This window comes from Coregonus lavaretus (genome assembly GCF_964263955.1).
Source record: "Coregonus lavaretus genome assembly, chromosome: 18".
Classification (NCBI taxonomy): Eukaryota; Metazoa; Chordata; class Actinopteri; order Salmoniformes; family Salmonidae; genus Coregonus; species Coregonus lavaretus.
The window spans coordinates 4,663,375-4,682,344 of record NC_140005.1 but is presented as its reverse complement, the minus strand read 5'-3'; the positions used below and the strand labels follow the sequence as shown (position 1 = coordinate 4,682,344).

General features: G+C 43.5%; 1 protein-coding gene and 3 long non-coding RNA genes across 4 annotated transcripts in view; 1 reads left to right on the top strand and 3 right to left on the bottom strand.

The window, feature by feature from the left end:
* LOC311145294 (tandem C2 domains nuclear protein-like) overlaps positions 1-8,766 on the top strand; it is a gene marked incomplete at both ends in the record, with an annotated part of 34,429 nt that extends 25,663 nt beyond the window's left edge. Inside the window, 3 exons of the mRNA XM_084181528.1 lie at positions 1,756-1,861; positions 6,450-6,646; positions 8,656-8,766. Coding sequence (XP_084037654.1) covers positions 1,756-1,861; positions 6,450-6,646; positions 8,656-8,766 — 414 coding nt within the window. The remainder of the gene's footprint in view (positions 1-1,755; positions 1,862-6,449; positions 6,647-8,655) is intronic.
* A 4,861-nt stretch (positions 8,767-13,627) lies between these two features.
* LOC311145793 lies at positions 13,628-16,129 on the bottom strand. The gene is made up of 2 exons (XR_014614633.1): positions 16,036-16,129; positions 13,628-14,295 (listed from the first exon to the last, which is right to left on the bottom strand). It is a non-coding gene; the product is annotated as an uncharacterized lncRNA (long non-coding RNA).
* Positions 16,130-16,184: 55 nt separating this feature from the next.
* Positions 16,185-17,143, bottom strand: LOC311145670. Its single transcript, XR_014614619.1, has 3 exons — positions 16,736-17,143; positions 16,418-16,675; positions 16,185-16,357 (listed from the first exon to the last, which is right to left on the bottom strand). It is a non-coding gene; the product is annotated as an uncharacterized lncRNA (long non-coding RNA).
* A 466-nt stretch (positions 17,144-17,609) lies between these two features.
* Positions 17,610-18,620, bottom strand: LOC311145547. The gene is made up of 3 exons (XR_014614611.1): positions 18,159-18,620; positions 17,849-17,939; positions 17,610-17,705 (listed from the first exon to the last, which is right to left on the bottom strand). It is a non-coding gene; the product is annotated as an uncharacterized lncRNA (long non-coding RNA).
* Between the last annotated feature and the right edge of the window lie 350 nt (positions 18,621-18,970).

Sequence of the window (18,970 nt, the reverse complement as noted above, 5' to 3'; positions counted from 1 at the left end):
ACAAAAAGATGGTGTTGATGTGGTATTTTCACTAGCTTCTTTAGATTTATCGTGCTCCAATCCAATCCAGGTTACACACACAAGCAAGCAGTTATAAGTACTGGATGTCCCTTCAGAGAGTATTCATACCCCTTGACCTATTCCACATTTTGTTGTGTTACAGGAGTAAACAAATATATAATCTCACCCATCTACACACAATACCGCATAATGACAAAGTGATAACATGTTTTTAGAAAGTTTTGCAAATGTATTGAAAATTAAATACAGAAATATCTCATTTACATAAGTATTCACACCGATGAGTCAATACATGTTAGAATCATCTGTGGCGGCGAGTCTTTCTGGGTAAGTCTCTAAGAGCTTTCCACACCTGGATTGTACAATATTTGCACATTATTCTTTTTAAAATTCTTCAAGCTCTGTCAAGTTGGTTGTTGATGATTGCTAGACAGCCATTTTCAAGTCTTACCATAGATTTTCAAGCAGATTTAAATCAAAACTGTAACTAGGCCACTCAGGAACATTCAATGTCCTCTTGGTAAGCAACTCCAGTGTATATTTGGCCTTGTGTTTTAGGTTATTGTCCTGCTGAAAGGTGAATTTGTCTCCCAGTGTCTGTTGGAATGCAGACTGAACCAGGTTTTCTTGTAGGATTTTGCCTGTGCTTAGCTCTATTCCTTTTCTTTTTATCCTAAAAAAACTCCCTAGTCCTTGCCGATGACAAGCATACCCATAACATGATGCAGCCACCACTATGCTTGAAAATATGAAGAGTGGTACTCAGTGATGTGTTGTGTTGGATTTGCCCCAAACATAATGCTTTGTATTCAGGACATAAAGTTAATTTCTTTGCCACATTTCTTTGCTGTTTTACTTTAGTGCCTTATTGCAAACAGGATGCATGTTTTGGAATATTTGTTATTCTTTTTACTCTGGCATTTAGGTTAGTATTGTGGAGTAACTACAATGTTGTTGACCATCATCAGTTTCCTCCTATCGCAGCCATTAAACTCTGCAACTGTTTTAAAGTCACCATTGGTCTCATGGTGAAATCCCTGAGCGGTTTCATTCCTCTCCGGCAACTGAGTTAGGAAGGACGCCTGTATCTTTGTAGTGACTGGGTGTATTGATACACCATCCAAAGTGTAATTAATAACTTCACCATGTTCAAAGGGGATATTCAATGTCTGCTTTTTTATTTAAATGTATCTACCATGTATCTTTGTGAGGCATTGGAAAACCTCCCTGGTCTTTGTGGTTGAATCTGTGTTTGAAATTCCCTGCTCGACTGAGGGACCTTACAGATAATTGTATGTATGTGGTACAGAGATGAGGTAGTCATTCAAAAATCATGTTAAACACTATTATTGCACACAGAGTAAGTCCATGCAACTTATTATGTGACTTGTTGAGCACATTTTTACTCCTGAACTTATTTAGGCTTGCCATAAAAAAGGGGTTGAATACTTATTGACTCAAGACATTTCAGCTTTTCATTTTTTATTTATTTGTAGAAATGTCTAAAAACATAATACCACTTTGAAATGATGGGGTATTGTGTGTGTAGGCCAGTGACCAAAAAAAGTCAAGGGGTGTGAATAGTTTCTGAAGGCACTGTAGCTATTTAACCGAGTACAGCCATTTGGGATAGGACCAGTATGTTCAGCAACATGAAGTTGGTAGAAAATGTTTGAAACTGTAGAAATGTGTTCCGACCGTCTCCAGCGTCTGATGGTCTCTCTCCTTCTCCAGGTGTGTCACGTTGAGCTGCACCTGGCCACCTGTTTCCAGCCTATTAACGGACGCATGCAACTGCAGGTTCTCGCTGCCCAGAACCTCCCTGCTCCACTCAGCCAGGGTACGGGTCTATATAGTCTGTAATATATATGTTATAACCTCCCTGCTCCACTCAGCCAGGGTATGGGTCTATATAGTCTGTTATATATATGTTATAACCTCCCTGCTCCACTCAGCCAGGGTACGGGTCTATATAGTCTGTAATATATATGTTATAACCTCCCTGCTCCACTCAGCCAGGCTACGGGTCTATATAGTCTGTTATATATATGTTATAACCTCCCTGCTCCACTCAGCCAGGCTACGGGTCTATATAGTCTGTTATATATATGTTATAACCTCCCTGCTCCACTCAGCCAGGCTACGGGTCTATATAGTCTGTTATATATATGTTATAACCTCCCTGCTCCACTCAGCCAGGCTACGGGTCTATATAGTCTGTAATATATATGTTATAACCTCCCTGCTCCACTCAGCCAGGGTACGGGTCTATATAGTCTGTTATATATATGTTATAACCTCCCTGCTCCACTCAGCCAGGCTACGGGTCTATATAGTCTGTTATATATATGTTATAACCTCCCTGCTCCACTCAGCCAGGGTACGGGTCTATATAGTCTGTTATATATATGTTATAACCTCCCTGCTCCACTCAGCCAGGGTACGGGTCTATATAGTCTGTTATATATATGTTATAACCTCCCTGCTCCACTCAGCCAGGCTACGGGTCTATATAGTCTGTTATATATATGTTATAACCTCCCTGCTCCACTCAGCCAGGGTACGGGGTCTATATAGTCTGTTATATATATGTTATAACCTCCCTGCTCCACTCAGCCAGGGTACGGGTCTATATAGTCTGTTATATATATGTTATAACCTCCCTGCTCCACTCAGCCAGGGTACGGGTCTATATAGTCTGTTATATATATGTTATAACCTCCCTGCTCACTGACCTGTTGGAAAGGTGTCATCCTATGACGGTGCCACGTTGAAAGTCACTGGGCTCTTCAGTAAGGCCATTCTACTGCAAATCTTTGTCTATGGCGATTGCATGGCTGTGTGCTCGATTTTATACACCTGTCAGCAACGTGTGTGGCTGAAATAGTCGAATCGACTAATTGAAGGGGTGTCAAATCTAATCACATTTTATTTGTCACATGAACCGAATACAACAGGTGTAGACCTTACCGTGAAATGTTTACTTACAAGCCCTTAACTCTTATTTTTCTTAACTGCATTGTTGGTTAAGAAAAATATTTACTAAATAAACTTTCATAAAATAAAGTAAAAAATAAAAGAGCAAAAATAAAATAACAATATACAAGAAAATGACAATAAGTAACAATAAGGAGGAGAGTATATATAAATAACAATATACAGTGTAAATACTATAATATAATATATATATATATATATATATATATATACACACAGGGGGTACCGGCACCGAGTCAGTGTGCGGGGGTACTGGTTAGTCGAGGTAATTGAGGTAATATGTACATGTAGGTAGAGTTAAAGTGACTATACATAGATAATAGATAATAAACAGCGAGTAAAAAATTTTTTTAAAAAAGGGGGGGGGGGGGGGTCAATGCAAATTGTCCGGGTAGCCATTTGATTGGCTGTTCAGCAGTTTTATGGTTGGGGGTAGAAGCTGTTAAGAAACCTTTTGGACCTAGACTTGGCGCTTCAGTACCGCTTGCCGTGCGGTAGCAGAGAGAACAGTCTATGACTAGGGTGGCTGGACTCTTTGGCAATTTTTAGGGCCTTCCTCTGACACCGCCTGGTATAGAGGTCCTGGATGGCAGCAAGCTTGGTCCCAGTGATGTACTGGGCCGTATGCATTACCCTCTGTAGTGCCTTGCGGTCGGATGCCAAGCAGTTGCCACACCAGGCAGTGATGCAACCAGTAAGGATGCTCTCGATGGTGCAGCTGTATAACTTTGAGGATCTGAGGACCCATGCCAAATCTGTTCAGTCTCCTGAGGGGGAATAGGCATTGTCGTGCCCTCTTCACGACTGTCTTGGTGTGTTTGGACCATGATAGTTTGTTGGTGATGTGGACACCAAGGAACTTGAAGCTCTCAACCTGCTCCACTACAAATCCTTCTTTTCCTGTAGTCCACAATCATCTCTTTTGTCTTGATCACGTTGAGGGAGAGGTTGTTGTCCTGGCAACACACTGCCAGGTCTCTGACCTCCTCCCTATAGGCTGTCTCATCATTGTCGGTGATCAGGCTTACCACCGTTGTGTCGTCGGCAAACTTAATGATGGTGTTGGAGTCGTGCTTGGCCACTTAGTCATGGGTGAACAGGGAGTACAGGAGGAGACTAAGCACGCACCCCTGAGGGGCCCCAGTGTTGAAGATCAGCGTGGCGGATGTGTTGTTGCCTTCCCTTACCACCTGGGGGCGGCCCGTCAGGAAGTCAGGGTCCAGTTGCAGAAGGAGGTGTTTAGTCCCAGGGTCCTTAGCTTAGTGATGAGCTTTGAGGGCACTATGGTGTTGAACGCTGAGCTGTAGTCAATGAACAGCATTCTCACGTAGGTGTTCCTTTTGTCCAGGTGGGAAAGGGCAGTGTTGAGTGCAATAGAGATTGCGTCATCTGTGGATCTGTTGGGGCGGTATGCAAATTGGAGTGGGTCTAGGGTTTCTGGGATGATGATGTTGATGTGAGCTATGACCAGCCTTTCAAAGCACTTCATGGCTACAGACGTGAGTGCTACGGGTCTGAAGTCATTTAGGCAGGTTACCTTGGTGTTCTAGGGACTATGGTGGTCTGCTTGAAACATGTAGGTATTACAGACTTGGCCAGGGACAGGTTGAAAATGTCAGTGAAGACACTTTCTAGTTGGTCAGCGCATGCTCGGAGTACACGTCCTGGTAATCCATCTGGCCCTGCGGCCTTGTGAATGTTGACCTGTTTAAAGGTCTTACTCACATCGGCTATGGCGAGCGTGATCACACAGTCGTCCGGAACAGCTGGTGCTCTCATGCATGCTTCAGTGTTGCTTGCCTCGATGCGCGCATAGAAGTCATTCAGCTCGTCTGGTAGGCTTGTGTCACTGGGCAGCTCGCGACTAGGCTTCCCTTTGTAGTCCGTAATAGTTTGCAAGCCCTGCCACATCCGACGATCGTCGGAGCCGGTGTTGTACGATTCAATCTTAGTCCTGTATTTATGCTTTGTCTGTTTGATGGTTCGTCTGAGGGCATAGCGGGATTTCTTATAAGCGTCCGGGATAGAGTCCCACTACTTGAAAAAGGCAGTTCTACCCTTTAGCTCAGTGCGGATGTTGCCTGTAATCCATGGCTTCTGGTTGGGGTATGTACGTACGGTCACTGTGGGGACAACATCATCGATGCACTTATTGATGAAGCCAGTGACTGATGTGGTGTAGGGCCCTGTGTAGCTCAGTTGGTAGAGCATGGCGCTTGCAACGCCAGGGTTGTGGGTTCGTTTCCCACGGGGGGCCAGTATGACAATGTATGCACTCACTTAACTGTAAGTCGCTCTGGATAAGAGCGTCTGCTAAATGACTAAAATGTGTACTCCTCAATGCCTTCGGAAGAATCCCGGAACATATTCCAGTCTGTGCTAGCAAAACAGCCCTGTAGCTTAGCATCTGCGTCATCTGACCACTTCCGTATTGAGCGAGTCACTGGTACTTCCTTCTTTAGTTTTTGCTTGTAAGCAGGAATCAGGAGGATAGAGTTCTGGTCAGATTTGCCAAATGGAGGGCGAGGGAGAGCTTTGTACGCGTCTCTGTGTGTGGAGTAAAGGTGGTCTATGGTATTTTTTCTCTGGTTGCACATTTAACATGCTGGTGGAAATGAGGTAAAACTGATTTAAGTTTCCCTGCATTAAAGTCCCCGGCCACTAAGAGCACCACCTGTGGATGAGCATTTTCTTGTTTGCTTATGGCTTTATACAGTTCATTGAGTGCAGTCTTAGTGCCAGCATCGGTTTGTGGTGGTAAATAGACAGCTACGAAAAATATAGATGAAATCTCTCTTGGTAAATAGTGTGGTCTACAGCTTATCATGAGATACTCTACCTCAGGCGAGCAAAACCTAGAGACTTCCTTAATATTTGATTTTCCGCACCAGCTGTTATTGACAAATAGACACAGACCGCCACCCCTTGTCTTACCGTAGGCAGCTGTTCTGTCTTGGGATGCATGGAAAACCCAGCCAACTGTATATTATCCATGTCGTCGTTCAGCCACGACTCTGTGAAATGTAAGATATTACCGTTTTTTATGTCCCATTGGTAGGATAGTCTTGAAAGGAGCTCATCCAGTTTATTCTCCAATGATTGCACGTTAGCCAATAGGACGGATGGTAGAGGCGGGTTAACCACTCGCCGACAAATTCCCTCAAGGCACCTGGACCTGCGCCCCCTGTATCGGCGTATATAATTTTGTATACATAGTGAATATCATTATTTGTAACAGAGTACATTTGTTTTAATGAACAGGATGTGGATATTTGACCGGTTCAAAATTGGTTAAGGTAAGGTTTAGGGTTAGTTAGAGAGCTTCCATCTGGAGCCATTTAAAATCTGCCAGCTGTATACACACTGCCTGCTATAAATAACAATTTCCCTTGTTTCCCTTGTTTCCCTTGTTTCCCTTGTCCATCCACCAGCGTTCTTTGTGAAGATAGAGATGCAGCAGCTGGGCAGGGTGGTGATGGAGAAGAAGACTCGAGCCCTGAAGTCCTCCGGAGGTCAGCTGACCTGGACCGAGTCTTTCTACTTCCCCTTAGCTCAGAACCAGGGCTTCCTGCTGTTAGTCAAACTCTACAGCCGCAGCTCTGTCAGACGGAAACACTACCTTGGACAGGTGAGACTAAGGCCTCGGGCTTTACAGCGTGATTGAAATTTTAAATGGTTCCTGCTTTAGCGGAGACTGTATTCACGGTAAACGCTGCAATCTGAAATTAAATTTACATTGCTATCGCGGAATCTGTAACGCTTCAGCTTTACAGATTGAATAGAGAGAGCCCCTAGATTCAATCAGATCCAGCGTTGACCAGCGATAGCTGACACCTGCATAGCTGATGTTTTTGGCGGTGTCAGAGGTGGAACTGTGTTGGTGATGTCAAATCGGTGAGCAGCTGCTCTTGTGATCATTGTCACGAAGCCACACCCGTCCCACTGTCGTTAGAAGTTCAGAAGGAGGAAGTGTAGCTATATAGAAATAATGACGCTCAAATTGAAAATCATTCAACAAAATAACTAATGATAATTAATTATTTCTATCAGCCTAATCAAGGTGTAGATTACATCTCACATTCCAGTGTTCGAACTTGTAAACAACGGCTACATGGGATTTCTCTCAATGCGACTTGGTGCAGCCAATAGCAACGTCTGCTTTAGGTGTAACGCCGGGAGCCGTTGTTGGTTTTACACGCAGTTCCCCACCTGTTACGTTCCCACAAGACGAACTCAAAATGTTGCTCACAACAAAAGGGAACTAACAAAGAAAATTACTTTGACAACCAAAACAGAAAGGGGTTCTGAAAGACACCCATGCGGGTCTCCACTGAAAGTTGACAAGCAACTAGGAAATGTTCCCTAAAAGATTCCCACCATGGATGCACACTACTGGCTAGGGAAGGGGAAACAAAAAGGAAACCCCACACCAACAGGAAAGGGAGTCAATATAAAGTGGATCAATAAGAAACAGGGAAAACTCATATAAAAGGCTTTGTTTCAGAACTTAAGATAGCGAGAGCCAACAAAAGGTGTTACTCTCTCAACATCTCTCAAGAACCAACTGATGCCCAGGCCAGCAGGTCTTAAATACCAGCTGGGCTGACTGATGCACAGGCCAGCAGGTCTTAAATACCAGCTGGGCTGACTGATGCACAGGCCAGCAGGTCTTAAATACCAGCTGGGCTGACTGATGCACAGGCCAGCAGGTCTTAAATACCAGCTGGGCTGACTGATGCACAGGCCAGCAGGTCTTAAATACCAGCTGGGCTGACTGATGCACAGGCCGGCAGGTCTTAAATACCAGCTGGGCTGACTGATGCACAGGCCGGCAGGTCTTAAATACCAGCTGGGCTGACTGATGCACAGGCCAGCAGGTCTTAAATACCAGCTGGGCTGACTGATGCACAGGCCAGCAGGTCTTAAATACCAGCTGGGCTGACTGATGCACAGGCCAGCAGGTCTTAAATACCAGCTGAACAAGCCAGAACACGTGTAACACATACTTACTGACGAGGTGACACCAATTGGTGTTCCCTACGCGCTAACGTGAAATATAAATGGAAAAACCAAAACTTGTAACATACCTCCAACACTGATAATACATCCTCCAACACTGATAATACATCCTCCAACACTGATAATACATCCTCCAACACTGATAATACATCCTCCAACACTGATAATACATCCTCCAACACTGATAATACATCCTCCAACACTGATAATACATCAGCAAAGCAGATTTAGGCTGAAGCAGATCTGATTGAGGGCTGTATTCAATCCGTAGCGCTGAATATCTGCTTTATAGCGCGATTGACAATTAAAGGCAATGTTCCCGTGGTCACGGAGACTGCATTCACGATAAACGCTGCATATGTTGGCTCAATCGGAAATTACTTTTACATTTTTATGTGGATCTTCCGGCGATGCGGATTGAATCAAGCCCTAAATCAGACCCTTACTTCAGTTTAATCTCTTCTTCTGATTCTTCTGCTTCTCCTTTATTTACAATGTCACGTTGCCACTATCCACAAACACTCTGCTTATATCTCTGTCACACAAACAAATAAACTAGTGGAATATTTGAGTTCTAAGATCAGGCCAGTTGCATAACTTTCATAACTGCTTCTGCAGGTTCACCTTGGCTTCGACAGCCCAACACAGGAAGCAGCAGAGCAGTGGAGGGACAGCATGTCTCACCCTGAGAAGGTGATGGCTGTATGGCACAGACTCAATGGATCCTGAGGCACCTGTAGAAACTCACACAGTCCCAAAGGAGTTGACAGCCTCACCTGTACTGCCACCTGCACCTGTACTGCCACCTGTACCTGTACTGCCACCTATACCTGTACTGCCACCTATACCTGTACTGCCACCTGCACCTGTACTGCCACCTGCACCTGTACTGCCACCTGCACCTGTACTGCCACCTGCACCTGTACTGCCACCTATACCTGTACTGCCACCTATACCTGTACTGCCACCTGTACCTGTACTGCCACCTATACCTGTACCTGTACTGCTACCTATACCTGTACTGCCACTTATACCTATACTGCCACCTATACCTGTACCTGTACTGCTACCTATACCTGTACTGCCACCTGTACCTGTACTGCCACCTATACCTGTACTGCCACCTATACCTGTACTGCCACCTATACCTGTACTGCCACCTGTACCTGTACCTGTACTGCCACCTGTACCTGTACTGCCACCTATACCTGTACTGCCACCTATACCTGTACTGCCACCTATACCTGTACCTGTACTGCTACCTATACCTGTACTGCCACATATACCTGTACTGCCACCTATACCTGTACTGCCACCTGTACCTGTACTGCCACCTATACCTGTACCTGTACTGCCACCTGTACCTGTACTGCCACCTATACCTGTACTGCCACCTGTACCTGTACATGTACTGCCACCTATACCTGTACTGCCACCTATACCTGTACTGCCACTTATACCTGTACTGCCACCTATACCTGTACCTGTACTGCTACCTATACCTGTACTGCCACCTATACCTGTACTGCCACCTATACCTGTACTGCCACCTGTACCTGTACTGCCACCTATACCTGTACCTATACTGCCACCTATACCTATACCTGTACTGCTACCTATACCTGTACTGCCACCTATACCTGTACTGCCACCTATACCTGTACCTGTACTGCCACCTATACCTGTACTGCCACCTGTACCTGTACCTGTACTGCCACCTATACCTGTACTGCCACCTATACCTGTACCTGTACTGCCACCTATACCTATACTGCCACCTATACCTGTACCTGTACTGCTACCTATACCTGTACTGCCACCTACACCTGTACTGCCACCTATACCTGTACCTGTACTGCCACCTATACATGTACTTTCACCTATACCTGTAATGCCACCTATACCTGTACTGCCACCTGTACCTGTACCTGTACTGCCACCTATACCTGTACTGCCACCTATACCTGTACCTGTACTGCCTCCTATACCTGTACTGCCACCTATACCTGTACTGCCACCTGTACCTGTACCTGTACTGCCACCTATACCTGTACTGCCACCTATACCTCTACCTGTACTGCCACCTATACCTATACTGCCACCTATACCTGTACCTGTACTGCTACCTATACCTGTACTGCCACCTATACCTGTACTGCCACCTATACCTGTACTGCCACCTATACCTGTACTGCCACCTATACCTGTACCTGTACTGCCACCTATACCTGTACTGCCACCTATACCTGTACTGCCACCTATACCTGTACCTGTACTGCCACCTATACCTGTACCTGTACTGCCACCTATACCTGTACTGCCACCTATACCTGTACTGCCACCTGTACTGATGTACAGTATCAGCTTGCTTTCTAAGATCACAGGACACACTGCCACAATGAGTCACTCTGGTCAAAGGTGTTATAGAAAACACTGCACATTCTGTGGAAGTCTGGACTTCCATATGTTGTATGTTCAGTTGATATAATATATATTATTTTAGTGGACAGATATCATGAAGTTCTGTTGCATGAACTGCTAAGGAGTAGTGGTCCCCCAGAGTTGATGTGTTCTCATTGGTGGTCCTGATGAATCCCTGGTCTTCTGCGTCCTCTGTGCTCACACTGTTTAGTGTTTCCACATATTTAAGGGGCTCTATTCAATCTGTAAAACTGAAACGTTACAGATTCCGCAAGATAGAAATGTAAAGGTAATTTCCGATTGAGCCGACATATGCAGCGTTTACCGTGAATGCAGTCTCCGCTAAAGCAGGAACGTTTGCCTTTAAATTTAAATCACGCTGTAAAGTTTAACTTCCGCGATGTGGATTGAATAGAGCCCTTATTTTGTCTAATCTTCAAATCTTAATCTAGACAACTACTGTATATTTGAGTATCATAAGAATTTATTAACCATCATTAGCATATAGTCATCGTACAAACTGTTTGATGGTTTGAGTCTTTCATCCTGTCTTATGTCTTTTTATGTCATTTTATGTCATTTTAAGTATTTTTATGTCATTTTATGTATTTTTATGTGATTTTATGTAAAGCCAAGTAAAGATTGTAAAGTCAAGCATGATTAAAACTACAGTAGGTTTATCTCAAACCCAAATCAATTACTTCATAATAATAATATTCCATTTAGCAGACGCTTTTATCCAAAGCGACTTACAGTCATGTGTGCATACATTTTTTGTGTATGGGTGGTCCCGGGGATCGAACCCACAACCCTGGCGTTACAAGCGCCGTGCTCTACCAATTGAGCTACAGAGGACCACCATATTTACCTCAATTACCTGGACTAACCTGTACCCCCGCACACTGACCCAGTACCCCCTGTATATAGCCTCATTATTACCTGGACTAACCTGTACCCCCGCACACTGACCCGGTACCCCCTGTATATAGCCTCATTATTACCTGGACTAACCTGTACCCCCGCACACTGACCCGGTACCCCCTGTATATAGCCTCATTATTACCTGGACTAACCTGTACCCCCGCACACTGACTCGGTACCCCCTGTATATAGCCTCATTATTACCTGGACTAACCTGTACCCCCGCACACTGACTCGGTACCCCCTGTATATCGCCTCATTATTGTTATTTTATTGCTGCTCTTTTTTTTAAAGTTTTTTTTTAGTTTAGTTTATTTAGTAAATATTTATCTTAAGTCTTATTTTTCTTAAAACTGCATTGTTGGTTAAGGGCTTGTAGGTAACCTGTTGTATTCGGTGCATGTGACAAATAAAATGTGATTTGTTGTCAGACATGGTAGTTCTGATCCAAGGGAAACGGGTCAGTCTGGTCCCAGGATGTACCGTGCATTGATCATAACCGTTTTATGTTTGTATATCTATGGTAACGTATCCTTCAGCATTGTACAGGCCGTTGTGTACCTTCTCTGAAATGGGCCAACAATCGTAAACAATTTGTAACCTTTTATTGAGAAACTGCATTAGAGACACGTTAAGAGCAAACAGTGAAGTTTACACACTGGCCTCGCTACAGTACGGACAACATTTCCACTGCGTCACTTACCTCGTCCCTCCCTCCAACTCTCCAGCTGTCAGTCTTGTGGCTGTTGTCCTGCTGTTTACTCTTCTTGCCCAGGAATACAGAAATGGTTTTGGTCTGGCCACTGGGAAAAATGATTTCATATGGACATACACTCACCGGCCAGTTTATTCGGTACACCCCCCCCCCCCCCCCCCCCCCTTCACAAAAATGGTTTATTCCTACAGACAGTGAGTCAAGTGGTCGTGGCTTGCTATATAAAGCAGGCAGACAGGCATCCAGGCATCCAGTCACTGTTCGATTGAATGTTAGAATGGGCAAAAGCGGGTGACCTAAGCGACTTTGAGCGTGGTATGATCGTCGGTGCCAGGCGCACCGGATCCAGTATCTCAGAAACGGCCGCCCTTCTGGGATTTTCACGCACAACAGTGTCTAGGGTTTACCGAGAATGGCGGCTCCTATTGGGCACGCGATCACCAACACTGGACAATTTGAGGAGTGGAAAAACATCGCCTGGAACTTGACAGTGATCTTGACTCAGAAAAGGTTGTAGAACAACGCTGGTAACACATTGCAATAAGGTTATTATAATCAGTCTATTAGGAGTGTGGTATATTGGTGTCAGGCTGATGTATTAGGAGTGTGGTATATTGGTGTCAGGCTGATGTATTAGGAGTGTGGTATATTGGTGTCAGGCTGATGTATTAGGAGTGTGGTATATTGGTGTCAGGCTGATCAGTGTCTATTAGGAGTGTGTCAGGGTGATCACAGCAGCTGTGAAGATGGCACAGCTCTACAAACTGACTCCGGGAGCAATAATATTGTGCTCTAAGACAAGTGTGTGTGTGGGTCCGTCCGTGCGTGCTTGCTTGCCTGTGTGTGTGTGTGTGTGTGTGTGTGTATCCAGAACAACTGGTCATTCCACATTATGCAGGGCCATCGTCAAATACATCCTCTACATACCCGGGTGTTTAATCACCAGTCATCATTTATGTAATGAATGTTTGATCTAAGTTAAAGATTGCAGGCATTATAGACACACCTTGGCCATAAGCTTTTCTTAGCACCGAATTATTACCTTTCAGTCAACATTACCTTTCAGTCAACACTACCTTTCAGTCAACACTACCTTTCACTCAACACCTTTCTGAGATCAAAGGGTCTGGCTAACACAGAGGACATGACACACTGTGTCCCTAATTTACACGAGGTACTGTCTAGTTTGTTTTTTTAGGGGGTTGTAAAAGACCTGGGATCAAATACTTGCAGGGCTTACTTTAGGCCGCGGCCAAATGGATCAGTTGAGAACAGACACCAAATGAGAACCGGTACAGTTTGGTCCCTGGTCCGTGCGCGTGTCCTCTTCTAATTGGCTAACGTTTCCGTCGGCCAGTCAAAAGTTAAACTCCTCTGAACATTTTGTTTGTGAATACGGACAAACATTTTAAGGATAAGGACGCGTCATCTCCGCTGTCCGTCAACGTACGACTCCCATTGAGTCATTATTGGAACTCACGGATACGGATAAAATCAGAGCGTTTCCACTCTTTAAGACGCGTTTAAAAAAAATACTGAGAAATAAATGTATTTTAATGATAATTGAATTTCCAAAACATGATGCAACTGAACTGCATGTAAATTCCTGAAAGCGCGGTCTCTCTCACAGGCCTTTTATACACGAACAGTTCCTAACAGAATAGAAATGGCCTAACAGAATATAAATAAAATGGAGCTGGCTGTATTGTATTGCATTCAACTTATGCCAATAAAGACTTGAAGTCCCTTGTAACAGATCAGTCTATTTCCTGGGGGTTGTTTCTGGACAAGGCCCTGTTATCCTTCTCCTGAAAGCGTGGTCCCTCTCCAAAGCCTTTTATATTGTCCAGAGTGTGGACATCTACATTTATCTCAAAGTACTGGTTACTACCTGAACTCCTTAGAACCGTATTCTATCAGAATTAGAATGCTGCATCCCTTGTAAACAGATCAGTCTATTTCCTGTGACCTCACAACCAGTCAGAGAGACGTCAGTTCACTGTGAGGAGAGTCTGATGAACATTGTATTCCCTGTTCTGGTAAAAGTTCAGGTCTGTCAGTCCATGGACCAAAAACAACCAGTCTGACAGGAAATCAACATGGCTGACGGTGTAACAGTGGTGTCCAACATCCTCAGGGCAGGTCCACATGTTGAGGATGGAGTCAGACTTCATGTCCCTCTAGTATGACAAATAGAGGATCTGGGAATAAAATGAAGAGAAAAAATGCTGCATTCACAGTGGCAATCAAGTTTCTGGGGGTGATAAAAAAAAAAAGTGACATTCGTGATTTAAAGATGCACTACGCAGAAATCGATCAGCCATTTCCTGGTTGCTAAAATTCGAATAGTTCGCCTAATTTCAGTTTATTTGACAAAACAAGCAAGTATAGTGTAGAGAATCATTGTTCCATCTAAACCACTGTGAAATATATTTTCCATAACTAAAAATATTGTATTTTCAGCTGGTGTACAAAACCGTAAGTAAAAAAGACGCACAAACGAAACTTAAGAACGGGAAGCATAGAAATAGCGCACATAGAACAGATCTACCGCTTCTTACACTTGCTTACAATGAGAATGACAGATCTATAACTCACATTTCTATGTGAATTTGGTCGGGTCGCCCAAAAAGTTACAAATTGCAGCTATAATTTGTAAACTGAAGTAAGGATATATGGAATTAATTGTTTTGGTACAAATCCACAATGAGTGAAAAACCTTGTAAGGAAAAAGACTACAATCTTGACAACAAGGTCATCTCTATGACAACAAGGTCATCTCTATCACAAGTGAAAGCGAGCCTCGATTTTTACATTTACATGTTTGGGAGACAAAATATCTTCTGTGTCTGGCTTGGTAGTTAGCCAACATTTCTGGTAAATCTGTGTTAAAAAATATGTGCTGGATCAGTCTACTGCCCAGGCTATAGCCAATAACCTAATTACATGTATTATTTCTCACTTTTGTTTTTGTAGCTTGGTGTTCCACAGAAACACTAGAAAAGAAAAGGTATACGTCATCAAAGTCAGAGTGTTGTAGATCTGCATCACACTTAGGTAAGGGTTGTGCTAGATGGGGACGAATTGAGAGATCAGCCAATAAAAATTACTGAATAGAAAAATCAGCCAATATAACAATTATTTAAAAAAATATTCCTGCTCCTGTCATAGGATAAATTTAAAGGTCATGAAGTCAAAATCATGTTTTTCATAAAATCTGGATGAAACCAGATCAAAGTATGAAAAATGACTGTTGCTTCTACATTTGATAAAGTTTGATCATAAAGTTAGTGGTCCCCATGTCAAACACTTAAGGGGATAGGGTGACATCACCCTAACTCTCATTTTTAATACACCAATGGTAACATGATATTCTCTTAACTCATTTAAATAAGTACCGCCTTGTTACCAACATCGGAGAAGGCGTGTTTGCAGAGGGGACTGGTTTATATAGCTAGATAGCTACTCTACTGGTGCCAAAATCGTTCAAAACTCTGATGCAGTTGTCATGTCAACATGTCTGTGCTGCTGTGAACAGCATCACAAGAGAAATGCGAAATGGGAGATGTATATAAAAAAAATTATGGACATAATTGATGCAATTTCAATTTTGTTTTGAGTTGCTTTGTGTATCCTACATTTTCTTGAGATGATTTTAATGCAACACTGCATCCAAGTTTCTTGGCGTAGTCAAGGTGAGCTCATGAATATAAGCTCCCCACCCACTCAGCCCGTCATTTCAAAGTTCCGGGTGATATTTTAGTCACTCAAAAGGTTATTTTACATGGGAATCAGAATGACTGTTCGGAACCTTTAAGTCCCTTTTCTGAGGCTCTCTGAAACAAGAAGATTGGACAGAGAGACTTAATGGGCTACAGTTGGCAGCAGATTTCTCCCTTATGAGTCCTACATTTTACAACCAACTGTCACGATGACAAGACCTCCCCTCATCATGACTGAGAAGACTCCTCCTCAAGGTGTTGCTCTCCTGGAACAAGACAAGACCTCCCCCTCATCATGACTGAGAAGACTCCTCCTCAAGGTGTTGCTCTCCTGGAACAAGACAAGACCTCCCCCTCATCATGACTGAGAAGACTCCTCCTCAAGGTGTTGCTCTCCTGGAACAAGACAAGACCTCCCCTCATCATGACTGAGAAGACTCCTCCTCAAGGTGTTGCTCTCCTGGAACAAGACAAGACCTCCCCTCATCATGACTGAGAAGACTCCTCCTCAAGGTGTTGCTCTCCTGGAACAAGACAAGACCTCCCCCTCATCATGACTGAGAAGACTCCTCCTCAAGGTGTTGCTCTCCTGGAACAAGACCTCCCCTCATCATGACTGAGAAGACTCCTCCTCAAGGTGTTGCTCTCCTGGAACAAGACAAGACCTCCCCCTCATCATGACTGAGAAGACTCCTCCTCAAGGTGTTGCTCTCCTGGAACAAGACAAGACCTCCCCTCATCATGACTGAGAAGACTCCTCCTCAAGGTGTTGCTCTCCTGGAACAAGACAAGACCTCCCCCTCATCATGACTGAGAAGACTCCTCCTCAAGGTGTTGCTCTCCTGGAACAAGACAAGACCTCCCCCTCATCATGACTGAGAAGACTCCCCCTCAAGGTGTTGCTCTCCTGGAACAAGACCTCCCCTCATCATGACTGAGAAGACTCCTCCTCAAGGTGTTGCTCTCCTGGAACAAGACAAGACCTCCCCTCATCATGACTGAGAAGACTCCTCCTCAAGGTGTTGCTCTCCTGGAACAAGACAAGACCTCCCCTCATCATGACTGAGAAGACTCCTCCTCAAGGTGTTGCTCTCCTGGAACAAGACAAGACCTCCCCCTCATCATGACTGAGAAGACTCCTCCTCAAGGTGTTGCTCTCCTGGAACAAGACAAGACCTCCCCTCATCATGACTGAGAAGACTCCTCCTCAAGGTGTTGCTCTCCTGGAACAAGACAAGACCTCCCCCTCATCATGACTGAGAAGACTCCTCCTCAAGGTGTTGCTCTCCTGGAACAAGACAAGACCTCCCCTCATCATGACTGAGAAGACTCCCCCTCAAGGTGTTGCTCTCCTGACATAGATGATGTCCTTGTCCACCACTAGCACTGGAATTAGAGCATTTCTCTATGAGCGCCACTGCCAGTGTATATCAAAAACAAAACTAAGGATTTCATCATCAGCATAGTCTGTCTTGTCATTTTATTGTTTTTAATAGCCTGCCCAGGTACTATAGTCGAAAATGAGCCAGCTGGCTAAAACCGGCACTTTCACAGAAATGTTGATAAATGTGCACTTTCCCTGTAAAAAATGTACTTAATAAAGTAGAAGCGTGTACGTTTTTAGAGAACGCAAAAAAAATTAAATGTGCCTCATCAATACATTTTCTAAGGTAGGCACAGTTGTGTGTGCTTGCAGTTATTCTCCCTAGACAGTCCATGTTGATAGAGGTCTACAGTGAACATGAAAACCTCCACCCACAAAATGTCAGCAACTCACCAGCAGAGATGATGCCTCTTCATCATGATTGAGAAGTTGCGTCCTCAAAGTGTTTGTCTCCTGGAACAAGCCACTGCTCCTGAAATACTGTAGATGGCGTCGTTCTCCACCACTAGATGTGAAATGAAGCCAACATATATCAAAGTGACATCCACATATAAGGAACTGGGTAACATTGACATCCCCAATAAGCTCTTCTTCTAAAGACACAAATCTTCAATTATCTGATTCTTTAAAATAATATTGCCAACACACCTTTAGTGATTTTGAGGTTGACTTGTGAGTTGTAACAGTTTAGTTCAACATGGAGAAGGGATCATAAGACCATGCTGCTTTAGGGACACTGCTGGAAACATACATGCATCACTTGTGAATACACATGTATGAAGTTATCAGACCAAGCAATAACAGCTAGTTTACATTCATTTATGTGTTGAAATGAATTGGCACCAGTCAGATTATACACATTCTTAACGTTAACAGAATTCAGCAAACTCTGTAAGAATATTCAATATTAAATAACACATTAGAAAAGCTGCATTGTTCATCCCAGTCACACATTTACCTGCAACCCTTTTCATCCAGAGGCTCACAGGTGTCACCTTAATATGTTAGTGGAAGTGTCCTTTTCAGAAAAGACAAAAAAGCACTTCCCTTTTGACTGTAGAATAACTCCGTGTTCAGAACAGAAATATATGGATGCAGTGTCTTTTTTAATATCGCCACAAAAAAGGAAGAAAAAAAACTAAAACAAAAATAGATTCAACTGAAAAATATATTTTTCAAAAAGAAAAACATGATCCATTGTAATAGGTTAACTCACCAATTCATATACTCTCATTTAGAAAATGATTATTTCTAACAAAAAAGATCAGAGGTTCTTCTACAGAGGCTTGTAAAGGTAGTTTAGTTTGGCTAGTCAACGAATACGTTGTTCAACGGTGAAGACAAAATAAGGCTAGCAATAATCAAGCTGTATTCAGTCTCTTTACAGCAAGACCAGGCATCAAGAGTTAACCAACAGGAGGCCAAGGGGATCTGCAAAATACACCATTCAAACACAAATAAATAAAAATTATATATTTTGTCCCCCTATTTCACTCAATCCTAAAAAGACTAGGCTACTCATTCTTGTGTACCAATTTCTGAACTAGTCCAAGAAACGCTAGTGTAGCCTCCCATTGCATTTGTTTGATACAGTACGCTACGCCTAATGAATACGGCCGAGGACTTGAATCTCCGGGTAGGCTTGTTGACTCTGTTCTAGGGTGAGTAATATAATGTACGTCTACTGACTTCAGGGAGACCTAAAAACTAGTCTTACATTAAGGAACCTTTCACATTCCAAGTACGGTCTTTGGATCAATGTAGCATTCA